At 42.2% G+C, this 26,159-nt stretch overlaps 1 protein-coding gene across 1 annotated transcript in view; it reads right to left on the bottom strand.

Annotated features, from left to right (window-relative positions):
- The window catches only part of zfpm2a (zinc finger protein, FOG family member 2a), a 122,502-nt gene that overhangs the window by 79,626 nt on the left and 16,717 nt on the right, over positions 1 to 26,159 (bottom strand). The window contains exon 2 of the mRNA XM_034127909.1: positions 6,814 to 6,972. Within this exon, the coding sequence (XP_033983800.1) occupies positions 6,814 to 6,972 (159 nt within the window). The remainder of the gene's footprint in view (positions 1 to 6,813; positions 6,973 to 26,159) is intronic.

Genomic DNA, 26,159 nt, shown 5'->3' with positions numbered 1-26,159 from the left:
AAAAGGAATCTATTTTTGTATGTCTAAAACTAGCACAGTTTGTACCCAAAGTTTACAGTAAAGCTTAGTGGATTCCCCCCAGTGTGGTGCTCTGATTAAATCCAATGTGGCTGACACAGTGGTTGCAAACTCGGGGAAAAGTAAGAGGAAATGTGCCCGGGGCATGTGGTGGTGGTTGATAGTTTGTGGAGGAACATTTCTCTCACTTTTGTCACCATATCGTTTCCATCCCTTTGATGTTTTAAACCCAATAGTGGACGGTCAGGGACAGGCCTGGATTACTACAATGGATTACTCCACTTCATACGCTCAAAAAGGGAAAAAAGGGATCGATGTGTACATTTATGAATTGTAAAAATGATATTTATATTGAAAAATGTAATAGTATTTATATTTTATACTTCTGGATTGTACATAGTGTGATAGGCATTATGAAATGTTTTAAATGATTGTTGATTGTTATGTGTGTATCTGCCCAGGGACTGCAGATGGGATTTTTTTTATACATGGTCCTTGTTCAATAAAGATATATAATAACAAGTAAATGTGAATACAAAGACCATACAGACAATGGTGTGAAAGTTGTGTATTTAATATCAATCATTGAAAATGTTTGGACTTGTACACGTTTAGTTGTTTACTTCCTCTGTATCTGATCCCTCCCCCCCACAGCTCCCAAAAAGCATTTCAGAGTGTTAGTTATCACACTTCCAGCGACAACTGCCACGGGACACACACTCTTCACTGCAGTCCGTCCTCAGTTAGGGTTGATCTCCAGATCAAGCACACACACCATGCTTGTTTAGCTATTTTTTTTTTTTTTCTGACATGGCTCACTTCAAAGAAGGTAGCAAACATTGCCAAAAGGATGTCAGCTTTCTGCCTCACACTAAAAAAAAAGGGAGATGTATACGAAAGAGAAACTGAAGGGAAGTCTGTAGAAAAATGTCCTACTTACAGTACATGAGGTCATTATGACCCAGTTTTGCTTATGCAAGGGTCTGCTTGGGTTGGCTATTTCTGCCCCCCCCCCCCCCCCCCCCCCCCCCCACCTCCACTACACTCCTTCCATTTCCTAGTATACTATCAGGGAGCCCACTCATCTAAATGTATTGTTGGGCCTGGAGAACCTCTTTCGCATACTAGGCTCGTATTATGACGAGGATAACAAAAGGCGTGTATCAACAGTTCCTTCCGACGGAGCGAGTTTAAAAAAAGCGTGCGAGATAACATTAAAGGCACTACCTTGATCTCAGGCGAACATGTTAAGCCCTGTAACGAAACGTATTGGAAGTGTTTAATTACAGCCCGGGAAATGAAGCTACAAGATGATTCCTTAATTAAGCAGTGATTAAGGATTTTCTGCCTTCTATCTAACACAGTTTGCAAAGCATTTTAAACACAATCACCCGGGCAACCTCACAGGGAACAATGTCACAGGGCTTTGATGAAGTTTCCTGCACAAATGTCACCGACAGAGGAAGAAGTGCCGGAGCAGCACTCCTTTGCTTACACTGCGGTTTCATATAAACCTGGCCAATATGAAGAGCCATTTTTATGGTTTTCAACGACTTAGAGTTTCTGACCTTCCTGATATAGAAACAGATTGAGGTGCTCCATTTCATTCGCAGAGGTCCACTATAAGTAATAGAGATTCTGCCTTGTTTCATCATTTGAATTGAAACCCGCTTATCAAGTGGGAGACAGATTGTCAATGATCACCCTCTACATTATCACCTAGATCATAATTTACATCTGGCTTGGTTTCCGTTCCCTGTGCAATCAAATGGAGATACTTAAGGTTGAACGAGAGAAGGCTGGAGGGAACAGAAGGGACGGGGGACTGGGGGGTGGGGGGGGTGGGGTTGAGGCGGCCTGCTGGGTGCAGGGTTGGCGGGCATGCAAGAGGAGCCAGTGAGCTGTTAAAATCAGCCCTATCGCTGCTCTATCAAAGGATGGCTCTCTAGCCAAATCGCAGTCACACGCAGCGTGCCACGCATTCAGGTCAATAAGCTTATAGGCGATTTACACAAACAATTCCTGGAGCAAGGTAGCAACAAAGTCATATTGGCTTTTTCTCTCCCTTTTAGCATTGTCTCTCCCAAGGAAGCCCTTGAAAATGTCAATCTCTGCCGTGCGACTTTAAGGAGCTCAGGGCACTCTAATCCTGACCACTGAGTCTGGAGACAGGTCGCAATTTCTGCAAAATGGAGTATAAGTATTTTTAAGTCTTCGTATGAGATTGCATATGTTACTAAATTCTAGGCTGGATGACTTTAACCCATTGCCACTTTTCCAAAGCCATCACAAGCAAGTATTGGCAATGATGATTTTCAGAATGTAATATGAGGAGGGGATGCACTTGTACTGCTAGTCGGTTCATATTGCATATTTGCTTGTTGATGCAGATTATGCTGCAACAGATAAAGTCAATTCCAGGAAGCAACCTTTCCCACCAAAGTCAAGCATGGCTGTAAGACTTCCTCGCTATCGGAAAAATAGGTTTGAATTGCATGCAATTTGTGGCAGGCAGAGCACTCCAATGGAGGCAGGCTATTAGCGAAATGCCTTGCCACTGTCTCTTTAAATGCCAATAAATTCCCATCATTACAGAATCTGGCAGTTTTCCTCCCTGTCTGCAGCCTGGGTCTTTATCTCGCTCTGCCTCAGTCTCTGAGTATGTAGATCTGGCCCAGTTAGATTGTCATACTTAACAAACATTAATGATTAATTTCCTGCACTGAGTCAAATGGGGCTAAAGGGATGACTCGATTCATCTTATCGCGCCACAAATTAGCATTTCCCCATATTCTCCAGCATCAACTGTGCATTAAAATTCCACATTTACCATTCTGGGCACTGGCAGCTGTGGCGAAAGCGCCAAGGAGATCTGCTGCTGTGTTTCTGGAGATTCTGATTATTTCTGTCTTACACAAAGAGTGACATAATTAATTCTGCCACTTCCTGTATGTTACTGACCGCTGCAGAATCACTCACCAAAAGGTTAAAAACGGTCAAGGTGGGATTGTTATTTCCAATGTTAAATACGCGTAGCTTTGGTTCTTCACTTCCACTGTGATTAATATGTTTTTGTTACATTATAATGTTGGTAATTTGAGGAGAAGGGCGCAAAAGAGTGCAATATGTTCAAATTAGTTGTGCTTGATGCATCCTGACACATGAACACACACAACAGAATCAAGCAGTTTGAGGTTAAAAAAAAAAACATTGACGTATTACTTCACAAAAAGAGGTTTTACATCGAGGAAATGAGATACATGAGATGACATGTAAATTTACTGTCAGAGCTAACTAAGGAAGTCGTTTGTCATCGGACAAAAAAACTTGGAGAGCACAAAGGGAACAGCTTGTGGCAACACCCTGTGCTGAACTTCACAGATAGCCAACAATAAAAGAGGGTGAAACTGCAAGGTGAAATTTCACAATTTCAGTAAAAAAAAAGAGAGTGTATTAAAAAGGATATCTTTCTTACAATTATGGAGCCAGGTGTGTCAATAGTGTATAAATCGTGGCTGTGGGGACCACTCTTCACAAGCAGAGCTCCATAAATGTGAAACTGACTGAGCAGTGAGATTCTGTTTTAATCGCAGGAAGAGCCAAGGTTATTTCTTTAGATATGGGGCCTTTTTTTTTCTCTTAAAGAGCTCTCGATATGTAGGCAGACCTCCTCTTATTCTATTTATATTAAAATACACCTCCTTCTCTCTGAGGCTCTACTACTCCAACATGCTGCTTTCAGTAACAGTAAGTTCATCAGTGACTCAGGGACATGTTACTGCTTTATTCATAATAAGAGGTCTGTTATTCCCACACTGGACTTCATACACGTTTGCCACATGAGGGGCAGTTGTGGAAGGAGTCAAATCATTGATGTAATGGTAAACCCAATACCCTGCAACAAGAAGAAGTCCTTCAGGGTAATTCACCAAGTATTATTATCAAAATATACTAAAATACATAGATTATGCAGAATAGATCCTTAACAACTATGAATCCATGTGATTGGACTGTTATTGATGAATACATCTTCACGATTGGTCTAGATTTGTCTTATTTTAAATGGTTCAATCAATCAAAATGCATCATATATTGATTGTTGATCAAATGTTTGTATGTCAAATGGGAGCTTGTAAATGAACTGTATTAAATTGTGAATTATTATGAGTAGCATAACATGGAAGTACTCTCGAAGTACAGTAAAGTGTTTATAAAAATACCTAAACATTTGACTTAAATACTGTACTTTAGTAAAGAATGGCTCTCATACGCTAAGTTGTAGAAAAACCTATTTTAAATATATAAATGCAATTCTTTACAGTGGAATAATGGGTAATGTTACCTTTGGGCATCTAGAAATGCATTAAACTCACTGTACAGCATATTTCTCATTCATGTCGCACATTCAAGACAAGCACTAATGGTGTGTTGTACCCCCAGCATCCTACACGCCACACCCATAAACGCAGAGTCAACCATCAGCCACTTTCGAGGTTCCCAAGCCTCAGACCAAGATGGGACGTCAAGGTGCTCCATGCACTTATCTGGGGAGTCCCTTTTCTGCAAGGGTAAGGCAAATGACTGAGTCTTTGGTGGCATTCAACTTCTTGACCTTTGCGCCTTTAAGCGGCTTTGCTACTTCACCGCACTCTGATCAAAGTTAATAAGTGCTTCATATGTTAATGAAAATTGGTACTCCTCTTTGTGTTCCTACAGCTTTTTAATACCTATTATAGACTGAAACTTTTAATGGAGGTTTTAGGTCCCCCTGACAAGCCCATTTCAGAGAGTGACTACACAGATACAAGGCTAAGCTAAGACCAGAGAGTCACTGCTCAGTGGAGGAACCTTACACGGGAGACCTTATTCTCCGGGAAGCAGCAGCAGATAAAGGCCATGGGATGAGTGGCTGCTTTAAAACCCACGTTCAAGTCCGCACAGGGCTAATTACCGCACGCCATCACATTTGAGAGGGTTTAGTTCATCAAGGGGGGCTCTCTTTTTCCTCCTATAGTCAAGGAATAACACACTTAAACCAGTTAATGCCGCCAGGATTGCGTCCTGTTTAATTCACGCCACTTTCACATAAGTGGGGTAAATTTAAGCCACTCCGACATTAGTTTTTAAATAGATCTAATTGAGGAAGGGATCATGGGGAAAAAGGCTACACCTGATGATTGCGCACAACTTGCCACAAGGAAAAAAGAAATGTGGATAGTACATGATTTAGGTCTTAGGAGGCAATGGGAGACTTAGCTTCTTGTAAGCTTAGATAGCAGAGTAATACAAAAAAATCTGACTAGTAAGGCTTGTGTATGACAAGGAACAGATTACCACTTTCTCCCAAAAAAGTACTATTTGACATCTGGGATTGCTATTTAGTGTTATTCATAAACATGCAGAGGAGATTTGAGGCCCTTCCTTTTATCCAAAACAATGGGAATATCAAACAGCTCTGACAAGGTTCTTTGAGGATTTTCAGAAGTTGTACTTTTCCCCCCCTAGCTGTAGCCACCAGTGTGTACCGCACCATCTACTTCATAGCTACTGGGTTATTCCAAGACCATATATTCCACTTTGAAGTTTGTGTAAGGGACACATTACGATGGAGACAAAGGGTAAAGCGAACGAGGCGTCGCTGGTAATTGCAATTTCCAAACAATTGCGCCGTTCAACTTTTCCCGGAGAACAAAAGGAAAACATTATTGATACGATTACCGGGGCATAGCCTACCTGGAACATGAAAGATTTATTTTTCCTTCAATAATGTAATCCCACGAGGCACATCAGTTTAGAAGTGTGGAGAAATAATTCTAAACAATTTTTCCCTTTGAAACGGAGCGAGAAGAGGCAGACATTCAAAGCGTCGGTTCTTCATTAAAAAGTGAAATTTGTGTGCCAGTAAGAGTGGGGACACCTGGGGTATTGAAAGCCACGCGACCGGGGGGGGGGGGGGGTAGAAAGAGGATGGGGGTGGGGAGTTGAAGGGAGGGGGGGGGGGGGGGGGGGGGGGGGGGGACAAGTCTGTCATCTTCACACTGTAACCTGGAGCAGACCACAAATTAGCTCCTGTGATGGCAAGGTGTGACCGAAATGAAACAAACACACAAAGAAAGCAATCTAATTGAATTGGAGTTCAAAGGGGGTGGGGGTGGGGGGGGGGATTCGGGCGCATTTGGCGATGGGGAAAGGCAGCTTTATAGTGCTGGACCTCCGAGCAGTAGCAGGTGCTGCTGAGTGTTCACAAAGGGAAGTGCTACGCTCTCCAGTGCATTGGTGTACCGTAGCACGCCTTCACAGCACTATCACAGAGGGGGGGGGGGGGGGGGGGGGGGAGCGCTGCCGATGCCATCTCCCTCTCAGATCAAACCACTGCTCTTGGGTGGATTGCGAGGATCAAATATCCGAATGAGCAGTCCTAACTCTCTGCAGTGAGAATTCCTCGCATGGATACTCCTAGTAGCTCTGCCAGGTCTGATTTGTTGAGGAGTTTTATTAGAAGCCATTAGCAGTAGTTTCACTTGTTTTTGATGCTTGGCACAAGGGTTGGTTGGACATATTGTCGCAAAGTACTCTGAAGAAACTAAAACGTTGACTTTATTTAAATGTATTATGTCAACTGATTTCAATTAGGTTAGTTCAAATCAATAATATTAGTTGATATACAAATATTAGGTTCAACTTAATATTATTGCTTTCAACTAACAGCTAGGTGAGATTTGTTGACTTATTTCATTTAATTAAAGTCAATGTTTCCGTTTTTTCAGTGTTCTTTGAAGTGTTAGTGATCCGTACCTTTGTTGCAGAAGTACTCCATGTCTTCGCAGCTCATGTTCTCCGTCTCGAACTCGGCGGAGAAGTTCTCCTCTGCCGAGAACTCGTCTTTGGCCAGGAGCTCGTTCTCCTCGGAGACACACTCCTCCTCCTCTTCCTCCAGGCCATCCTCCAGAGGACCTGAGGGAACACACACACAGACACACACACACACACATTGGGATATGTTCGGCAGTTTCATCACATCCTTCAGGCGCTTAAACAAAAAAAATATGAAAGTCTTCCCTTCCTTTTGTTAAGAAACCACAAATGTAGCACAACAGTGCAGCATCTCCACGTACAGACAAAGATAAGGCCATGTCAATAATAGAGAATATTGTTTTACCATAATGTTTCACAAAGGTCCTTCCATTATAGCTATTGAAAAAGCCCTAAGCGCATTCTGAAAAAAAAACAAGCTGACTTGCAGCCAAGGTGAGCGTTGATGCTAATCCGCTATACCTACAAAACAAAACCGCACACAAACGGAGGGAGAAAAAAAATAGAAAAGTTCCTTTCCAGACTTTTTCACACAGGCATCAGCATGGGAGGAGGGAAAGAAAATACTTTTATTAATTTGTTAGCCTTATCACAGGGTACAATGTTGATTTTCCATTTACATTCCATGCCTCCGGGTAATACACCAGTGCAATCTTAAAGGAGACACTTTTCCGTGTGATTAATGTTTCCCCCCCTCTGTGTAATATTATTTCTTTAAATCCAAATGATTCCAGAGTTTTGCTCGTAGCTGTACATCTCGTTTGGTATTTGCATATTACCATTTTGCTTCAATCAAGGGGCGCTGATGGAATTACTGTACTGCTACCTGAATTGTATTAGTCCTGAAAAACATCTCATCCGGCATTTGAATGTTATTAAGATAATGTGCATCTCTCCTTCAGAACCAAAACATGTCCGCACATGAATTAGCATAGCAAAGAAGAATGCAAGTGTTAAGGTTATATTTGAAATAATGTAATAAAATTGGCGTCATGTTCATAAAAGAAAATCTCCTCTTGGAAAGTGCTGCCATCACTGCATGTGAGATGTGGATGCTGTCTCTATCACAGCCTCGTGTGCATCATTCCGCAGCTCAAACAGAGTGCACTGATATCCTCTCGACACCTTTCAATGTGTTTGTTCTATTGTAGCCCGAGTGAGCCCCTCAGCTTTAATAAAGCAATAATTTCAGTTCAGGAAGTGGGGCTCTGCTGTTTCTCTTTCTTCCGCACACCGAGCCTCATAAAAGACCCCCCTGATGTCCACAAACTGCTTGCTCTTTTCATTAGTCTTATAAATTACTCCTTTGTAGAGGGCCTACATCTGCAGGAGCCCCGGACATGAAAAGAATTAGCACACGGATCTCTAATAGACACTGCAGAGGCAGAGTGCTGCTTTTTTAAATTAGGATACCGTTTTTTTATGATCTTATCTGATGCCTTCTGCTGATTCGCAGAGGAGTGAAGTGAGGCGTGAAGTGACTCGATGAGTCTACCATCGCTTAAGATGATACCGAGAGATAAATATCGCAGTATCAAGGGGAGATTGTATGACTGGCGTTAAAAGCTCCTGCCAAGGCAATTGAGGACAGTGTGTGAAAGAAAGCGGGAGAAATACATTTCTATACACACTCTGTACACATTCCATTACACAGCTGAATAAGAACTGTGTGTACAACTAAACGATTCTTCCTCTGTTGCCGGCAAATACAGCAGCACCCAATAGACCTACAGTGTAGCGTGATAATAAGGGGAAAGGGAGATTTAAGATAAACTTCATGGTCAATAAGACACAAAGATTAGGTAGATAAGATGAGATAGAATTGAGGTTTAATAGACTCAGAATAAGGGCATCTCACTTCCCCACTCTCACAGATAGTAACTAAATGGAGCTTTTGCAAACTGATAGAGATACTGGAGGCCATACTGAATATGGAAAGATGAAATACTCTGAGAGACATTAAAGGGGGTCTGATGGCGACTTCTTGGCCACAGATTACCAAAGTTTGTGCGCATTCTCACGTGTTTCGTTTATTATACAGTATTCATTGCATGGAGAGACCTGAAATTATTTCAGAGACAGCAATGATAAGAATAATGACTTTCTAAACGACCAGCACCACACTCCTAACTCATTTTCTGATAGTGGCGTCCCTGCTATATTTAGTTGTGTACTGTTTAAAATCCTGTCACATTCACTGTGTGACCCGCGCTTGTTGGTGCATTTCTATAGGGTCTGCTGACGAATCGGGCCAGAGGAATGTCTGCTGCCTCGCCCTCTTATCAAGCCTCCTCGGAGTTCAGATGGCCAATGACACCATGGAGAGCACTGCACGTCGCCACGGAGAACAACACGGTCTGCCTTCAAATGGAGCGCTCGTTAAACAGACAGAAAAGAGGTGATTTTGGAATAAAACACATCAAAAACTCTGATTCGGATTTCTGTGGCGTCTTTAACTTATAAATGAATCTGTTTGGTCCTTGTAATATCATCTACAAAGCTTAATTTTCGCTAGTATGACTAGTATTAAATACTGTTGACGTAAAAAAAAATCTTTTAAAATCTGCGAAAAACAAAGAAATGCAAAAAATAGAACTTAATTTATTAGCCTATCAACAGAAACTAAATCAACTACGATTTGATAATTGATTGATAAAGAAATCTTACAACAGGTCATTACATTTTTTATCATAAATCAATCCTAAAAAAAATCTGAATCCATCTCCTGATGATAAGGGTATAGGTATAATTCATCAATTATATTTTCATTATAAATTCTCTTTCACTAAATTCTTTTTCATAAATAGAGGTCATAATAATGTTGCAGTCCTACAATCCTCATCTTTCCCCTTAAGTCTGACAGCTATCCATGTCACATTTTTAAGTACTTATTCATGAGTTTTCCTTTCTAGAGAATGGCTTGCTTTGCTAAAATCATCCTTGCACAAAGACTGATATCTGCTCATTTTTGAATAGGATGTTTTAGGAAGCTGCACCCTGTCTGAACTTCCTCTCAATCGGGGTCAGTGTCCAGGTATCCCTGCCTCCCCCCCCAGCCTCGTCATCCACACCCTCCGCCCTGAACTGTATCATCCGCATTCATCAGACTCTTCCTCCTCCGATCAGAGAGAGAATCTCAGCCCTGTTCAAACAGTCATGCAGCGGAGCAGCAGCAGGAGCAGCCAATGCTAATAGAGACATTGGTAGCTGAATGCAGGCTTGATCACAGTGGCTCTTTTGTTCAAGGCATGGCCTCTGTCTGATAGGGATCGGCCATGCGGAGTGGAGCTCCGGAGAGGGATATGGTAATGCCCCCACTGAGTCTATAAAATGGGGTGATACTCTGAGACCATATGATGGACAGAGGATTAATGAGCCACAGAGGAAGGGGAGCAGGGAAGAGAGAGTACGGACAGAGGTGGTGGAATGAGCATATCTTTCAGGAAAACACTCTGTACACGAGTCTGTGCCTCAGTGGACTAAAACAGAAAATGGGAAAAACACACAGATATGCCTCCGAAAACTCACACTTAAAAAAAAAGCAAGAGCTCTAAACAAATATGTGTGTGTGTGTGCAAAAGTGTAAGAGCTAATTTCATGGAGTGCTTTTTCAGACGTCCGCAATGTGGGGAGCTTGTGGCCGGGCTGTGATAGCGATACCGCACATTATCAGCAGGCTCCACAGTGTGATGTGTGGATCACAAACCCAGCCTCCTCTATAGCTCCCTAATTAGAGGTGAGGTAATTGAATCTGACAGAACAAAGCGGCAGATCTCTATAAGCATGGAAATCATTTTTTGCTTCCACCTATGCAGTTTCTCATCCAAAAGGTCCATTGAAAATGGGTCCAAGCTGGCCTGGGGATAAAACGTAGCACCTGAGACTAAACATGAATGCATAATGCAGCCCTAAAATCCAACAGGGCCAACCTCTGCCAACTGCGACTGCTCCTTTGTGCCAGCACTGATACGGGCCTCCCTCACTTCCAGGTGAACACACACATACACCGCAGGACTCTTCAAACTTCTGCGGGGGGAGGAAGTATGGACCATGTCTCAAGGTGCAAGTATCTAAAAGCTTTGAGCCAGGTAGGCCTGGATACTTGTTAATATTCCTCCACAGCTGGAGAAAAACCACTGATATCTGACAGCAAAGGGTAGAAGAAACGGACTCATCTTATAGAAAGAGAAAAATATGATATTAAGTCTTTCATGAACCGAAAAAACTGTGTTGAAAGTGACCTGTCGATAACAAGCTACCAGCGCCATAAACAAAGCGCTGCTTTATCGTCTATTTTACTCTAAATGGGACAATCATTTACAAAATGAACATGATGATGTTTTGGAGAACACTTACAACTAGAGATTTGGACCATAAAGTCATGTTAACAATGTTGACTAAGGTAGTAAATCAAGGAAGAAGTAGCGTCATTTTCTCATAGACGTCTATGCAATTCATCAATTGAAAAAAACACTGTAAAAGGGTTCAAGTACTGGACCAAAACAAGTGACCTGTCAATCACGAGGTAGCAATGCCATAAACCACACCCTGCTTTATTTTATATTTCACTCTAAATGGGATAATAATTTACAAAACAAACATAATACTGTTTTAGAGAATACTCATATCTGGCAATTGAGACCATAAACTCATGTTTACAATGTCGACTTGGATAATAAATCAAGGGAGAAGCAGTGTAATGTTCTCATAGGCTCCTATACAATGTATCAACTGAGAAAAAAACACTGTATAAGGGTTTAAGTTCTGGAAGAAAACACATATAACGAAATTATACAACAACCTCTAAGTGACCTGTCAATCACAAGATCAGAACGACATAAACCCTGCTTTATAGCCTATTTCACTCTAAATGGGACAATCATTTACAAAATGAATGTAATGCTGTATTAAAAGTAAAAACAAATTCTTAAAGAAGCGATTGAGACTATAAACTCATGTTTACAATGTGGACCTCGGTAATAAATCGAGGGAGAAGTAGTGTCGTTTTCTCGTAGACTTCTATGCAATCAGAGTTCTTTGCAACCAGTGGAGTCGCCCCCTGCTGGCAAATAGAGTAAATGAACATTTAAGGGACTTCCACATTGGCTCCACTTTTCAGAACCAGAGGTAGCCTCTTTACAAATAGATGTAAAGGTTGAGAGAGAAGAGGAAGAGAAGGAGGAGAAAGTGGAGAGAGGCAAGGAGAGACTGGGGGCCATCCTCTCTCCTCAGCTCTAATGACCTTTGGGAAGCGGAGGGCTCCCTCAGCCTTGGAGGAGACGCACTGTATATGTTACAGGGCTCAAGCCTCTAATTTAATCCTTGATCACTGTAATGAAATAGATACCATTTGCGCAACTCTTAATAGCTTAATATGCTACAGGAACCCTCAAAGGAATTTTTCCTTTCTAACATCTTTTTTTTTCATACTGTGTAAATGGTAGCAACAAAAAAAAGAGAAGCCTTTTTCCAAGTTGTACACTGTGATCAAACTAAATGTGGAGCTAATGCCGTAACACAAGTGAAAAGTAAATTACCATTTGCATTTTGTCTGTGAATGACTGCTTGTGTGTGTGTGTGTGTGTGTGTGTGTGTGTGTGTGTGTGTGTGTGTGTGCGTGCGTGCGCTGGGAGGAGCGCGGAACAGCTTCAGTGGAGACTGATGTGTTCTCAGAGCTGCAGTCTGTGACCAAGAATAAGCGATGGTATTGTTTAACTTGATTTTCCGGTTGCTAAGCAATGTAATTCTCGTGATTAGAAATGGCTGCCTTCCTAAATTCGGGCACTTACAATCAACAGTCAACAAACTGCTTGAAAACTCAGCACCAACGCTCTTGTGTGGAAATTGCGGTGAAAAGAAAAGGAGGGAAGGGAGGGGGGGGGGATCACTGGGGGGGTGAATACATGTATTCCCATCCTTGTAAAACACACACACAAGTGTACACACTCTTCTCTGAGGCTGCAGCGCTGGAGATGACAAGGCACCTAAATGCAATCTGATGGCATCATGCATTCAGATGGCCCACTCAGTTTACATTACAGTTACACTGAGACACACCCATCATGTTTAGTAACTAAGTACACTTACTCAAGTACTTTACTTAAAGGTGGGGTATGTCATTTTGGAGAAACCAGCTCTAGTGCGCTAGAATTTGAAAGTACACAACCGGAAAAAATCTGCCTCTTCCTTCAGACTTCCTTACAGAGCCCCTCCTCCAACACACACGAACGCGCACATGACCAATGAGGGCACGAGATAAGTTTGTGCACAGATGGAAGGCTGACAGGCCAGTTATTTTAGCCGGGCCGGCTCAGATGATTGGTCGTGCTTTTTACAGCGCCACGGCTTCCACAGATGACATTTTTTTATGTATTTATTGTCAAAGCATTTCATATATTCATTGCTATCGGGATGTTAAGAGCATTCCATGGAATATAACAAAAAGTGTTTCTGAAATAAATGACATACCCCACCTTTAAGTACAATTCTGAGGTCTTGCGTATTTCAGTTCAACGCTTTGTACTTTGACCTTTAGTTACTTTGCAGTAATAGATTTGTGATAAACAATTTACTTAGTACTTTTGGTTTAAGTATATTAGATGCCAATACTGTTGTACTTTTACTCAAGTGACATTTTGAATTCAGGACTTTCACTTGTAACAGAATATTCCTACACTGTGATATTTCTACTTTACTTGAGAACAAGATCTGAGTACTTCCTCCACCTCTGCGTGTTGCACAGATGCAGAATAAGAGATTATTTTCGTTGACATTTCGTGAAATACTGCTAACATAATTCCAGTTGAGTATCTTATTCCAATCAGGCACGCCGTTGGATCCCAGCATGTTTACGGAGTTGTTAAGTTCTGTGTTGTTGCGCCCAGTGTTTCTGTCTGGACTGTTGAAGGGGAATAACACGCTCTTACTTCTTTATCCAATGAATTGGAATTGGAATGGCATGAAAACATGCTGGCATTTGACTATGCCATTAAAATGCTGGAGGCACCTCTGAGCGTGCCCGAGGGCTTCAGCAGATGCCAACCAGTTTCTCTGTGGAGTTAGCTGGGTCCTGCTTCACTCTGCTGCCTCTCTAGAGTTTACAGAGACACACACACACACACGTCCAAGTGGACACTGCGACTACATTTGGTCCATTAAAGTCACAAACCCTGTCCTCGGAGTAGAATGGGCTTAGCTAAGGCCTCTATGCAGGGGAACATTTGCTTTGCAGGGGCAACGAACATATTAAAATGCTGTTGCTGCAGCTTGCTGTTTTCAAGCATTTCCTTCCTGTTACCTCTCCTCTTGCTGAGTGATTTATTGGTGTCATTTTGTTACTTATAAGAAAATAAAAGTTAACCATGTGCCTGTACACCGCGCGTGACAGCTGAAACAAAGCAGGTAAAATATGTGTGGTCTTAATTACTGGTTTATAAGCAAGCTTTTCACTCCAACGTTCACTTTTAATGAAGCCATTGAGTGAGGCTCCTCTAGGGAGCTATCATGGTTAAGTGGGGGCATCCATCTTCAGCCATTGGCTCGTCTGCAGTGAGTGGAGGCTCTGTCTACAGCACGCTCACCTCATATTGGCTCACTTTATCTCCACTAAGTAAAGTCGGTTGGAAGCTGCTAAAAGTGGCGAGAAAATACTTTTCTCCAGCAGCTCTGATGAGGAGGAGAGAGTTTTCATCCTGTAGCACCAGGCAAAGCCATTGTGTCCTGAGTGCTTCATAAGATGCTTCTGTTTAACCTGAGAAGCATCGTACTCACAGAAATCAGTTTCCTGCCAGTCTGTGGGGGCTCAAATAGCAATATTGTGAACGCTGCTCCTGCAACAATTAGCACTTAGTCGAGCGTCTTTTCAAAGAATTTAATAGGGAGCCTTGTGAAAGAGAAAAATGATTACTGTATCAAATAATGTAGATAAAACAATATTTCCCCATCAAGGAATTTCTATGAAATGGATATATCTAAGATGTCAATTTCATTCCAGTATAACGAGGGGGGGGGTTTCCTTTTGCAATAAATTCTTCATTAATTCAATTCTAATTTTCCTCTGGTTCCTATTTCTACTATTGATAGTTCCACTTCTTAATACCCTGGATAAGGGGGGGAGAAAATCATTGCAATAACTCAGCGGAGACTGCGAGCGGCAGATAGGATCTAAATATTACCAATGCCAAAAGAAGTGTGAAGTCTGATGAACATTTCAAAAGAACAATTCTTTATGGATCAGCTAAATCTTTTCCACTTTTTAATTAAAAGTAAAGAAAATAGAAGTTAATTATCCTGTAAAGATTAGCTGGTGGGCATCTTTCTGTAAATTAGTTCTAATTAAAAGGAAATTGTCAAATGACATTCAAAGCACTGTCCTTTAAAACACAGACCGAGATGGGCTTTTTTCTCCCTCCACCCCCCCCACCCCCCCTCAGCCTCCCTCCTAATTCTTGATCTGGCCATGTGAAGGTTCTTGCTGGAAGATTAGGATTCTGCCAGTGCTTCACACACACACACACACACACACACACACACACACACACACACACACACACACACACACACACACACACACACACACACACACACACACACACACACACACACACACACACACACACACACACACACACACACACACACACACACACACACACACACACACAAACACACGAACACACACACCCTCCCTGCTCCCTGGATAGCAGGCCTGTAGCACACTGTGAAATACTGCTGCATCAATGAGTAGCTGCTGGAGATAAATACTGCTCATTGATAAATGATGGCGCTGATTAGCTGCTGTGAATCAGGCTGATAAATCAGGCTGATATTGACTTGTTATGAATTATCTGACATCAGCCATCTGCTCCAGGCCAGAGTTCGAGAGGTCTCATAGAGATAGTTTCTCAAAATCAGCTATAAGGTCATCATAGAAGGTTTTTGTGATAAGAAAATATAAAAAAAACGTTTGCATTGACTTGATTATCAACCATTAATGCTATCTTTGATATAAGGGCCATAACACTAAGCATGTTTTCCTTTTCTTCACTTCACACTGGTTGTTTTCAGTTCTGCTAACCTTCTAACGTAATATACCCGACCATAACCAAAATAAGCTTTTGTTTGTATTAAACTAGAAATGAGAGAAGCTGGAATCAAAGAAGGTTGGATATTTTTGCCAAGGAAATACCAATTATAGAATATTTGTAATTGTATCTGTTGATCGGGTGATCATTAATGCACTCGTTCTTTAATCTCAGTCTTCATTACTTCATTATGTGTCATGAATAGGTTTCTTGCCTCTAAAACAAAATAACCCATGTGCACTGTATGAACACAAGGACTACTTAAAGCAAACCTCCAATATAATCACTCCACAAATAAATGATGAATCAGACTGCTTTCATCTGATTTCATGTGGATTTCATCATTCATTATCTGGCTCCGCTGTTGCTCCCATCCGCTCGCATTGTATCAAACCAGATTCCAGCAGTTACAGTCGGACAGAAGAGGCAAGAAAACGCTGCTGAGGCCCCTTCCATCTGCTCCGGCTAATGATGATGCTCTCCCTGGCCTGGAGCAGAACTGTGCGAGGGAGATTTACACCCATAATACCCCTGGGGGCTCTTGGAGCTACGCGGCGCTCCAAAACACCGTCACTCCATCACTTTCCATATGATAGCTGGCAGAGCAGGTAACAATGGAGCAGCAACAATGTCTCTTTGTATTACTGACAAGTGCCTTATTTGGTTGACATAACCTGCCTCGGTGTGAGGAGTGGCGCTAAGCACACAGGAAAATGGATGACAGCTACACCATTGAGACATTGTGCGGTCGTAACAATCATACCGGGGTATGTTTTTAAAAAACACCCAGCGGAGAGCATGATAGGAGCAGTGACTGGTGGCTGTCTTTGCGATAATATTGGGATGATGGCAGGGGGGGGGGGGGGCTACCTTTTTGCATTTACACAGTTAAAAAGGTTTTTAATTGCCCTTTAAAGCTTTATACCCACCATGAGGCACTGTGTGGGACATCTATCTCCACGAACCAGCAGAGGTGGAAGAGGTATCCAGCTTTACTAAAGTATACATTATTGTCAAAATACACTGAAGAAAATGAAATGTTGACTTTAATTAAATGCATTATGTCAACAGATTTCACATAACTGTATACATGTTAGTTGAAAGCAATAACATGAAGTTTAACATAATATTTTTCATTTAAACTCTATAGTATTGCTTTCAACTGACCTAAGTGAAAGTCCTGCATTCCAAAAAAGTTAAAAAGTATTATCTGCAAAAATATAAGTAAAAATAATCGTTGAGCAGAAAAATTCTGCTGATCAACGTTTTGTAAAATATTTAAATCAATTGACTCTTTTGTGATTTAAATACTCAAGTAAACTACAATCACCCCAAAATTGGACTTAATAATAGTACTTGAGTAAATGTACTTAGTTACTTCCCACCTCTGGAAACAAGTGAGGTAAATGTAAGGAGGCGCTGCGTGTGTGTGTGTCAGAGGAAGAGATGCAGAGGGAGAGCTGCTCCTCAGGGATTGAGTGTTCACACACAGCAAATGGAAGTGGCACAGCTCTGACCTTTGAGCCGCAGCATGCGAGTAAAGTGAAGGCGCTGTCAAAATATTGCTTCAGAAATGACAATCCACCTCGCCAGTCCCAAGTCTTGACATGGCAGGCAAGTGGAGAGGCGTAACCTGCTGATCCCGACATTACAAATGAGGGGATTATCATGACAACAAACCGCAGCTCGACACGCTGCATACCCTAAAGATATTCTGGCGTTGGCCCCTTATTATCAGCAATGTCCCACATAGATAGCCAGCGAGGGCTCTAAGAGCAGGCAGCAAAACATCCAAAGGAATAGTGTGTCAGAATCCAACATCGATTTTTAAATCAGGCTTTACAAAATAGCTTAAAACTTGCCCGAGTTTTTATTTGCTTCAATCTCAACTCAACGGGTGCCTTTATGGAACAGGCCGTGCGCACACAACTCTACAAAGATGGCAAATACCATCAAATGTTTTATTTTGACTATTATCAATATAATATAGTAGAAAGATGAAGATATCAAATGAAGTCAATTACAAATCATTCACTTGCTCCAGAAAGTAGACAAGGTTTGCCTCATGGCGCCCAATATAGAGACACAATGCTCTCTAGAATAAGTTAGAATGAGTCCATTTAGCCTACCAAGAGCTTGGAACTAAACAGAGAGGGATGTGGAGACTTATGTTAGCCAGCAAGGTAACGAAAACAAGCATACCCAACATCACAATGAAGAAAAAGACAAAATATTGACTGTCACAAATGAATTAAGAGCTCAAAGTTTCCGTGACGTGAATTTTAGGTTTGAATTGTGGGCAACTAGTCCAGATTGACTAAAGTTACCCAGAGTCCATTTTGAGACCTGCGTTTATTCGTCAAAATGTGTAGCCCCAAGGACACAGAATTCAACTGTGGCTTGGGCTTTTAATTGAACTTCTTTGGTACAGTATGAGTAGTACCATCAACGTTGCAGTTCTGATATTACACTTGCAGTTTCGGAAACTTGGGATTTGGCAACAGAGCTTCCTCATCTTCATTTACACCCATGTAATACTCAAGTCCACAGAGAATAACTCAATCGTTAAGAACACCAAAAAAAAAAAAATCACAAGCAAATGACTAGTGTTCTGAGAGGAAGCTTGGGAGGAACAAAGACAGGCAGCCATAATTATATCTTGGCGTGTATAGCATGTCAATGGGCCACCTTCATTCTGGAGGGCATTCCCCCGGGCCCCTCAGGCATCAAAATGATGTCCAAATTATTTTCTGCTCTATTGCAGCATGGCTTGATTATCATATTTACTGCTGGTGCATTATGACAACATTGATGTTTACACCTGTCTCTGCGAGGAGGCAAGGTTTACCCTCTGTAATTTAGCAAATGTACAGTATGCATATGAGCTTGTTGGCAGGGATTTAAATTAGGTCAGAAATGGAATACATCAATAGCAACCCATATGTGCATCTTTCTTTTTCCTCCTTCCTCCCTCCCCTCCCCTTCTTTGCTCAGAAGCTTGGCGATGAAGCAGCTTGACGACTGCAGAAGTGTGATATGTGCAAATCACATTTGCAGATGAGCTTGAAACTCCCTTTTAATATTCAGATATCAGACATCCTGCACTGAGAAGCCCGCTAAGACGCGATTCGGGGGGAGAAAAAAAAGCAAGATCCGCGTCATTAAGGGAATCGTTAGAGGCTCGGTTTACATTTTACATATTTCACAAAAATGTACAACCAAGTAAAAACATCGGCAGTTATCTGTGATAACAATGCAAATTTTGTCAGAGAGCGCATGAAGATTCTGTCAAAATCCAAAGTCGCTCAGGTCTTTCTTTTCTTTTTTTCTCTCTCTCTGGCTTAACACCCTCAGCTTATTGGCGCTTTGATTTCTTTCATATTTTCTCCCGGAGAAGTCACACAGGCTTGTGGAGTCAAAGACGGTGAAAGGTATGTTTGCCACGAGGCACGGGAACACGTGTCCCCGGAGCCTGCCAATAGCTCATCAAACACACAGGCCTGCGGATGGATGAGAGCCGGCTGGCGTTCAGGACGTCTGAGCACCGCTCTGCCACAAACAATCTCTGTTCACCTGCTTCACTCAGAGCCACAAACCATCTCTGTTCACCTGCTCACTCAGAGCCACAAACCATCTCTGTTCACCTGCTTCACTCAAAGCCACAACCCATCTCTGTTCACCTGCTCACTCAGAGCCACAAACCATCTCTGTTCACCTGCTTCACTCAAAGCCACAAACCATCTCTGTTCACCTGCTCACTCAGAGCCACACACCATCTCTGTTCACCTGCTCACTCAGAGCCACAAACCATCTCTGTTCACCTGCTCACTCAGAGCCACTAACCATCTCTGTTCACCTGCTCACTCAGAGCCACACACCATCTCTGTTCACCTGCTTCACTCAGAGCCACTAACCATCTCTGTTCACCTGCTCACTCAGAGCCACACACCATCTCTGTTCACCTGCTCACTCAGAGCCACTAACCATCTCTGTTCACCTGCTCACTCAGAGCCACTAACCATCTCTGTTCACCTGCTCACTCAGAGCCACAAACCATCTCTGTTCACCTGCTTCACTCAGAGCCACAAAACATCTCTGTTCACCTGCTCACTCAGAGCCACTAACCATCTCTGTTCACCTGCTTCACTCAGAGCCACACAGAACTGCCCACTTTCTGCACATAAATGCCTCCACAAGCTTCTATTGTTATATGTACCTGCTTATGTTGCCATTGGTGGAAAGTGACTAAGTACATTACCTGACTATTCTCAGTTTATGATACTTTATACTTCTACTACGTTACATTTTAGAAGCTAATATTGTAAAAACACAATAAACTACATTTATTTGACAGCTTTTAGTTACTAGTTACTTTTTAGCTTTAGCTTTAGCTTAAACGTTGACATATTTATAGGTTAAGAGATCCAGCAGCAGTATAAAACGTTATACAAATGACCTCTTCATTATCAGTTGTGATAAAAACACATAAATAATCAGAATGGCAACTCAATATATACCTGATTCAGAAATAGGCCATTACGCCATGAAGAGTTCTTTTACTTTTGGTACTTTAAGTACATTTTGATGCAAACACTTTTACTTAAAGGGGACCTATCATGCAAAATGCACTTTTGTACATCTTGTATACATGAATATGTGTCCCCGGTGTTCCAGGGAACTCACCAAGTGTCAGAAAACACAACCCTCTCTATTTTCCTCCATACCCAAATCTCTAAAAAAGGGGCTGCAACGGATCTGATACAGACTGATTTAAACACGTTACTGACGTCAGGACGGTGGCGCTACGGCTATTGGGCCAACTCCACCAATCAGGAGGAGACAGCCACGGCCATTGCCGTTCGAAAGCGCTGGAGACGCTGTAGTACATATGCCAGGCCAGTAGATGGTGCTGTTCTCACTGAATCTGCCCTTGCAAAAACAGAGCTAAAAAATGTCAAATTGAGCAAAATGAGGCATGGCTAAAATGCATGATCTGTTTGGCATTTTGAAAAAAAAAAAGTATAAATATGCCTTATATAGGTATGGTCCTACACTATATTATTCAAATATAGGTCCACTTTAAGTAAGTATTTGAAAGCAGGACTTTGACTTGTAACAAAGTCATTTTAAAATGTAGTATAGGTACATCTACTTAAGTAACAAATCTGAGTACTTCTTCCACCTCTGTATGTTGCACACAGTGGCGTTCTGACAACAATGTTGCCGCTTCTCCAGCCTTAACTTTTTCCATTGGATAACAGAATGTAGCCCGTGCAATTCCCCCCCTACCTCCTTCATTTCCCCGTGTCTTAGCCCTGCGCCAAATTTGTCTCTGTGCCATTTTAATTACAGCCAAGACAATCTTTATGGTGGTATTCCGCGAGAACACCAATCTGCAAAAAAGGTGATAAGTAGAGCCGCCACCCAGCTTTGGTATCAGTAATAAACAGACACTTAATTGAATAATTTGACCTAAGAGGCTGATCCTGGGAAGTAGCATGTTAGAGAAATTATTTTGAATATTGAAGACAGTGCGGTGTTTTGCATGACGCCTGCAGTCGGAGAACACACAGTGGATTTGGCTGGTTGCCCGCCAACTCGCCAATGTGGGCCATGGTGAGTCTTTATGGAGCAGATAAGTGAGCCTTTGGTATCCTGGAAGCACTCAGATGTGTGTGTGTTTGTGTGTGTGTGTGTGTGTGTGTGTGTGTGTGTGTGTGTGTGTGTGTGTGTGTGTGTGTGTGTGTTTGTGTGTGTGTATGTTTGTGTGTGTGTGTGTGTGTGTGTGTGTGTTTTCAGGGCACGGGGGGAGGACAACACATGTATGCAAGAGTCACTGTGCAGGCGTGTGTGTGCAGTGTCCGATATGTACGAAGGGGGGGAGGGAGTGTGAAGTGTGCCCACTCGAGGTCCAATTCCAGCCACATGGGCACACACACACACACACACACACACACACACACACACACACACACAAACAGCAGCTTTCCTCAGAGCCTTAGAGACAATGACTCGCGGCCCCTTCCTGTTTAAGGATAGCTGTCAGAGGATGATGGCTCCGATTCAACACTGCAGCAGGTTTGCACAGAGCTCCCTGATAAAACGGGAAAAAAAGCAGAAGCCTCCACTCTCTCCTCTCTCCTCTCCCTCCTCTCCCTCCATCACTCTCCTTCTCCCTCCACAGTTCAACACTGATTTGACTGCTAGCATAATTTTGCAGAGGAGACTATTTGCAGATGCAGCATGAGTTATCAATCCGAACAGACACACAATCCGGGTCCAATGTCACTTCTCCTCATTATGTTAATGGTTAATACATGCAAATGAAAACATTCCGGCAATTTGATTTCTTTGAAGATAGTTTGCATATTGTCTTAGCCATAATGATGGTACACTTTCTCCACAGCTTGGATTTATGCGAGGCTAGTTAGTTCATTTTTATCAGCTCCGAGTTCATTTCTAGGGCTACTGGAATGTGTTTTCCCCCTTCCCCTCACTATTTAACTAATTAGGATTCAGGTACCATAAGCAGATTTTTCACGCTATTGGTGTTTTTCTTAATTAAGAAACAAATGAATTCTCCCCAGCAAAATAGATGGAACAACGGGATAGGGTGCCAGGGGCCAGATGCGGCGCTTCTTAATTAGAAGTCACTCCATTGTCTGAGGTTTTTTAATGAAGCTCCAATCTAAATGGATATCAAAAAAGCTTCTAGTGAAGGAAAAAAAAAACACACACACACCGGCCATTTAAAATAATAAGGAAATAAAGATAATGAAAGACAAAAGATATGTACTGGCAGCCCCGGCTCACACCTCCAGTTCAGTGCATGCAGTGCTCCCGTCACCTCTGGATGAGCCCTATTAAAACGGCTCGATCCCTCGCTGCCCCCGCCTGCCTCGCAGCCATGTCTAATGTTCTGCCAAGCCAACAGCCAAACACTCTCTTTTCAACTTCTCATCAAAGGTGGAAGTTTCATTACCCCGTGGATGGTTATCGAGTAACTATTACTGAAAAACTGTTGCAGCTGTCAACTTCCTGTCTCGGTTTTTGAAAGAACAGTGGAGGCTAGTCATGCTTATCATATCAACGTCGTTTGTGATAGGCTGATGTTGCGCGCAAGGGAAGGCAATATTTCCAATTAGCCGGAACAAATTGTCACCTTGACGCAATATGGACGATAGAAACGGTGCTTTGCAATTAGATGTGCAAACCTGGGCTTTGTAAAAGTAAAGAAACGGTGCAGATGGGACAAAAGGAAAGTTTGTTTTGTAGAGTTTTTCTCTTGTCCTGTGAAACACAATCTTCTCAATCAACCTCGCCGATGTTGCTGCTGAAGGGGATAACATCGGGAGTGTTTTTCACTGAAATAAAACCCGTAGCATGCCCATATGTGCTGCCAACCCCATCAGTTCTTCTTCAGACGGCATGGCTTAGGAGCTCCCGGAGGATGGGCCCGTGCCCACTGATACGGGCCCAGCTACCGTCTTGTCCAGGCCAAGTATCCCTGCGCCCAGGGGCTGTGCCATCAATGCCATGACTTGTGCCAGACTGGATCCCACCCAGCAATCCATTTCAAAGGCTTTTTTTTTGTATGGATCAGGTATGCAGTGTGATTTTCCTTTCCCTTTGTAATGCGCCGTGTCAAAGGCGAGCTAGGCTGACTTTAAAGTCATAAACTAGTTTTTTTCCGCCTTTCATTTGGGAAGGAGACATAATTGATTTCTGACTTTCCAAATGTCAAGTTGGAAGAGATGAGAAAAAAGAGCAATGTCCTAAAAATCAATCGGCAATATGGGCCATGTTGATTCGGAGGGTTAGTGTTTGGGGTTTATATTCACAAGTTGTAAATCAATAGTGACTAAATCATCAAAATTAATCCCAGGGGAATTTGGCTTTTATAGGGAGCACCATATAGAACAATGTAACATTTAAAAAATCAGTTTAAATCTGCCAACAAAAAAAAGAGAAATTTAGAGTGAAATACAATTTACTGATTAATTTCTCTGGTTTCATGGAGTGAATTTTTTTTTAAGAAAAGTAACTTTTTCGAATATAAAAGTCACATTTCTTAAACACCTCCATTTATCCACAAATCACCATAATCCTCTGGATGTTCACTCGTGTGCTCCCTCTCGTTTAGAGCATTACTTGTTTATTTATATCTGTGAATGTGATTAGTGTGGAAGATTACTTAGCCCAGACACATGAATAGTGATCAAAGACCGGAGGATAATGTAAGTCTTTCCGTGGTTGCTCAGCTCTTTTCAAATCTACCGGTGGAGTATTAGAACAATACGAGTGGCTGTGCTCCATATAGTGTGACAACAATAATACAAAATCCTCGGGGAGTGAACCGCATGTAAACACTCCAGATGAACACACAGCACACTGGCACAAAGTGTCCTCTAATGCAGCAAAAATTAGCTTTGATCCTGACGAGGGGCACGGCACAGCAGCAGCTCAGTGCAATGACATCAATTGTCGGACATAAATGCGGGTTTGAGGCACGTCTGCCTCTGTATCTGTACAAAGCAATGTGTTTTCTAGCTGTTTCTAGAAATGGTGAACATCAGCCACGAGTAAACAAGCAACATTATGTCCTTCTGATGATTCGAAACAAAAATGTGGACACAAATATGACACCCTCATCCAGATGATTTATGAAGAAAGCCATGACAGCTGAATTGTCTTTTATTCTGTCTGTCTGTGCTGCACACGTTTGGAGGGAAGCTCCGGTCCGGCCAATTATCGGCGGCAGGACAGAGAAACCTGTCACTCGGATATATATGACAAATGAAGAAGGACAGCGCAGCAAAACAGCAACAAACGAATCTTAAAAATGCACACATGCATGCAGTTGTGACAAAAAAGAAATGTAAAAAAAGAAAGGATCAGGCTGCAGTTTTGACGAACAAACTTTGCAAGGAGAATTTATTTGTGGCTGCTAATGAAGGGACGGGTCTTAGGACCAGTTGGCTAATTATTTATCCTGCTGGCTTTATGGCACTCATTAATTTCCCGCCTCTCTCTCTTTACCTTCCATTGAAAGTCTGAAGTCAACCTGCATCTGGTGCTGATAACGCCGGGGTCTCAGCAGCCTCCCAGCCTCCCCTCTAACCCACCCACACGCAACCCCACTAGAGAAAAGGAGCAGCTTTCATACACCCACTGGATAATGCCATTAGAAAATGCACACTGGGCTTCAAAACCCACAAAGATGTGTACGCTAGGAAAATCCACAGTACAGTACATAGGGAATAGGCAGTGCTGCATCTCGTCATTTGGTGGGTTCTATACAGCCAAGACTATTGTATGTAACAGCAAAGAAGGTGCAGCAAAGGAGAAGCTCCAAATATGCATGTTATAGTACTTTTGGAGAACGAATTAAAATATTTTCTTAGAAAGGAGTATCGAAAGTTGCAATGAAATAGTTGCTGAGATTCTTAGTCTCGGATACTTGGTGGTTGTAGCTCATTTTAGACATTTGATCAAAAGTATATATTTCTTAAAAGGTTTGATACATTGGTTGACATTTAAACGTTGACTTTAATAAGGGTTAGTTTTATGTCAACAGATTTCACACAACTGTAATAGGCTAGTTGAAAGCAATACTATGAATTTTATATAACAAATATTAGGTTCAACTTAATATTATTGCTTTCAACCCACCTAATACAGTAACGTGAAATTCAATGACTAAAAACATTTAATTGAAGTCAACGTTTTAGTTTTTTCATGTTTATTTCCTCAAAAAATGCATTCAAAAGTATTCTAGCACTGGTATGGATCAATCGCCCAACCCCTATGAACAATAAAAACCATGAGCATACTTTTGGTGAATTTCGCTGCCTGTTTCCGTCTGGCACTGTTAGCACCTTTCCTCTTCCCTTTCTTCTCTCGTCTCCCCTCTGTCACTTATTTTTGGTTTGAGGGGGGGTTGACTGAGATTGGCCCACACTTGGTGCTTTGGGTGAGATCGCACCCCAGCAGGTCTGAGCTGAGGCACCCTGCACCCACTCTGAGTCCAACTTCCCCAATCACTGCCCACCCCCTCCCCCCCCCCCCCCCCGTCGCTGCCAATCACCCCGCAACAACAATGTACGCCGACCCCTTTAAGGACCTCATCGTCAAACCGCAGACGAACCAAACGCCCAATTTGAGCCATTTCTTCCAAGGAGCGAACTGATAGACTCCACACTGGTCACACTTTTCAAACGCAACAGAGAGACACAGTGGGCGAGA

Source organism: Trematomus bernacchii, unplaced genomic scaffold (genome assembly GCF_902827165.1).
Source record: "Trematomus bernacchii unplaced genomic scaffold, fTreBer1.1, whole genome shotgun sequence".
NCBI lineage: Eukaryota > Metazoa > Chordata > Actinopteri > Perciformes > Nototheniidae > Trematomus > Trematomus bernacchii.
Note: the sequence above shows the minus strand (reverse complement) of the source record. Positions and strands in the feature narration are given on the sequence as shown.